Here is a 3,595-nt window from a genome sequence, read left to right on the forward strand (position 1 = left end):
TGGTGTGTGTGTGTGTGTGTGTGTGTGTGTGTGTGTGTGTGTGTGTGTGTGTGTGTGTGTTCGCACGCGCGCGCGTGCGTGCGTGCGTGTTCGCTACTGCCTCATCTATTCTTTAATTAACGCTCTTAAAGAGAGGAGTCTGGCAGGTGTTGGTTAGGAAACATAGATAACTCAAAACAAAAAGCCATCAATAATAGGTGTCATTGATTTTCATTTTCCGGAGCATTGACGCTAGACACACTGAGAGAACAGCTGTCCAGTGAAGCCCATGATGTGACTGTCACAGGAAAGGGACAACGAGATTCACCGCCTACAGCAACAACTGATGCAACAGCAGCAACGTCAACAACGTCAACAGCAACGTCAGCAACATCATCAACAACATCAGCACGAAAATCACCAACAGCAACAACATCAGCAACAACAACAGCAAGTCCAGCAACAGCAGCAGCAGCAGCAGCAGAGACAGCGTCGCTCCAGAAGGTCACGGTCACCACGTCTGCAGTCAAGGTCGTTGCAGGGCTCAGCAAGACGAAGCAAGTACAACACCAACAGCAAGGAAACGGAGATCTGATGACCTCCCACCTCCAACCCCCGCCCCCACCACCACACCCGCGCACCCCGCACCATCACAGGAGACAATATTATGGCAGAGAACTGCACATCTCAGACATGCACAATGACCTTCTGTCCCCTTCCCGTCCTCCCCCTCGCCCCCTCCACCCCCCCCTCCCCCACCCCCTGTGAATAACGTGACTAATGGCAAACCGATATCAGTTGTTCACTTCACATTTACCCAGAAACTCGCAGTGACATGAGCCCAGTTTGTTGTGTGGCCAATCAATCCTTAACGACCAATGCTGGTACATGGGTCCTTTAAATTTTCAGCGTTAAGAAACTTTTCTTCTTTTCCCTTTCCTGTTTTTTTTTTTTTTTTTTTTTTTTTTTACATTTGTTTATTATTTCTTGTTTTTGGGGGGTATGTTTTTGTTGTTGTTGTTATTTTTGCTGACCGATAATCCGTGCCGTTTCAACAGCCAGCGTACTCCACGCCAACTGCTTCAAACCAAAAACCCCCCTTTCCCCCCACACAGCTACACAAACTCAGGCTGGTCTGTCGTGTAGTCCCGATGCCAGCAGTTCACCAACTAAATTTCCAGAAAGTTACCAGTTAAAAGTTGTGTTGCACGTGTCACAGAGGCAGTGTCGAAACTCCACAAGATGACTGTGGCGCTCACGTTGTGGTGGTTTTTGATTAAGACTCCTGTAACTGATTTGGATTTTAATTTACCATGGACGCCTGGGTGATGGGCAAGGTGAGATTGTTTGCAACGTTTTTTTTTGTTTTTTGTTTTTTGGTTTTTGGGGGTTTTTTTTTTGATAAATAAAAGAACCTACAGTCAAGACAATTTCATATTCTTTTACCCTTGTTTGGAGCATAAGGGACAGACAATAGCACGACTTACATTTTTTTTTAAGATACTGTGGTGAACGTTTGAAGTTAGCTGTGATAAACTGATGTTTCATGGAGTCAGATATATATGATGATGTCGACGCCTTGGGAGGAAACGGCAACAACAAGAAGCAACATGATTATGCACTGACTGAATGGTCTGATCGAATTCGTACTGTGGATACTGAGGCTGAAGATATGGTTCATAACAAAGATCGGCAACAAGTGAAAATTGAAGAGATCCAATTCTTCAGAAGCGCAAACGATTCCAATGTTGTTAATATTTTGTGTTATTGTTGTTGCTTTTTTTCTGTTTGTTTGTTGTTGTTTTTTCTGGGTGTTTTTGTTGTTGTTGTTTTGGGGTTTTTTTGCCTTTTTTCTGGGTGTTTTTGTTGTTGTTTTGGGGGTTTTTTGCCTTTTTTCTGGGTGTTTTTGTTGTTGTTGTTTTGGGGTTTTTTGCCTTTAGAAACATATACGATTCACGTGCTGTTAATGTTCTTGAGTTTCTCTCTCTCTCTCTCTCTCTCTCTCTGTCTCTCCTCTCTCTCTCTCTCTCTCTCTCTCTCTCTCTCTTCTCTCTCTCTCTCTCTCTCTGTCTCTCTCTCTCTGTGTCTCTCTTTCTCTGTATGTGTGTGTGTGTGTGTGTGTGTGTGTTGGTGGAGGAGGGGGGTCCGGCCTGTGGGGGAGTTGGGGTTGCTGCTGTTGTCTTCAGGGCTGTGGGGCTGTATCATCCCACTGCTTTTAGACTTAGCAATGCTAATAAGTTGAAGGACATGCCATTTGTGTTGTTACCATCACGTTCGCATATGTATACTTAACCAGCGATGACCGAGTCGTGTTTCCAGTTTGCTTAAAAGCCGAAACATTGTCATAGTGTGATTTCAGTACAGAATCTTCGATTATTACTATCGTTCACTCGTCACAACTTACGTGCTTTTTAACGCTCAAGTCTGCGAACGTTCAAGGTGGTTTGAGTGGGTCCTGGATACCATGCCATCCCCCGACACACACACACACACACACACACACACCATCCCCTCATCCTCCCCTCCTCCCCGTCCACCTCTCCACTCTTCCCAACCAAAAGGCTTAATGTATCCTGTATTTTGTCTGTCGTATTCGTGAACTCTTGTGCCTTCCTACACGCCAGTGGGCTTTCAAACTTATTCTATTTGTTTCTTTTTTCCCTCGTCCCCTGCCGTTTAGGCAGCCGTACTCCGTTTTCGGAGACATTGCAAGCTAGGGGTATTCGTGTTTCCATTATCCCACGGGATCTTAACCTCCGTATTCGGATGCTGTACTTGTGTGTGTACTGTACACGAACGTGGTTCATGTGTGGACTTGAGAGATAATAAAGAACATAATAAACAGGTTGCGGGAGCAGAATTAAATCCTCGTTTGAGGCTGGCCGCAGTGCAGTGTAATTATAAGCGAAGCAACGGACTGTGTCACCAGCCAAGCTAGGCACGAACTGACGGCCCGACGGCTAGCTCGCTCAGTCTGATAGTAATTCTGGGGTGGCTCCCAGGTAGGCAGAATTATATATATATACCCAGTCTTCCCACCTCTGGGGTATTGGGGTGCCTGGTTAGCTTGGTCGGCAGAACGTAGAGCTCGCAGTCCAAAGGTTATGAGCTCGGATCACAGCACACACACACACACACACCACCACCACCACCAGCATTAAACAGGCATTTTTACTGCCCATCTTGACGTGTATGGTGATTCTGGCGGTATCAGTGTAGTGCAGGACAGGTTCTCTTCTTCTCAAGTTTCTGCTGCTGGTTTTCTCCGACGACGACCATATCACAGTCAGTGTCTGACTGTGTTCTTTCTGCTGTAATGTAGGGAGAGAGTTGATCCATTTTCTGATCTGTGCCAAGAAATTGCCAAATCGGGGGAGTCTGTTCTCCGACCTATTTTTGATTTAACCCATTTATTGTAATAATGGTTGTATGTATGCCAGCCATTCTTCAGTATAGATCAACTACTGATAGAACATTGGATTGACTGTAATGAGTATGTATGTGGTTTTTTGTCTGTTTTTTTGTTGTTTTTGTTTTTGTTTTCAATCAGTTTGCTTTCTCAGACTGTCATGCCTCAAACCGTCAGTCTGCTTCAGTTGTTATTGTCTCGTTCGTC

The 3,595-nt window shown here is 45.2% G+C and overlaps 1 protein-coding gene across 1 annotated transcript in view; it reads left to right on the forward strand.

Moving 5' to 3' along the window:
* Nucleotides 1-1,351, forward strand: part of LOC143292493 (uncharacterized) — a 121,010-nt gene extending 119,659 nt beyond the window's left edge. Inside the window, exon 19 of the mRNA XM_076602829.1 lies at nt 287-1,351. Coding sequence (XP_076458944.1) covers nt 287-574 — 288 coding nt within the window. The 3' untranslated portion in view covers nt 575-1,351. The remainder of the gene's footprint in view (nt 1-286) is intronic.
* The last annotated feature ends 2,244 nt before the right edge of the window (nt 1,352-3,595 follow it).

This window comes from Babylonia areolata, chromosome 18 (assembly GCF_041734735.1).
Source record: "Babylonia areolata isolate BAREFJ2019XMU chromosome 18, ASM4173473v1, whole genome shotgun sequence".
Taxonomy (NCBI): Eukaryota; Metazoa; Mollusca; class Gastropoda; order Neogastropoda; family Buccinidae; genus Babylonia; species Babylonia areolata.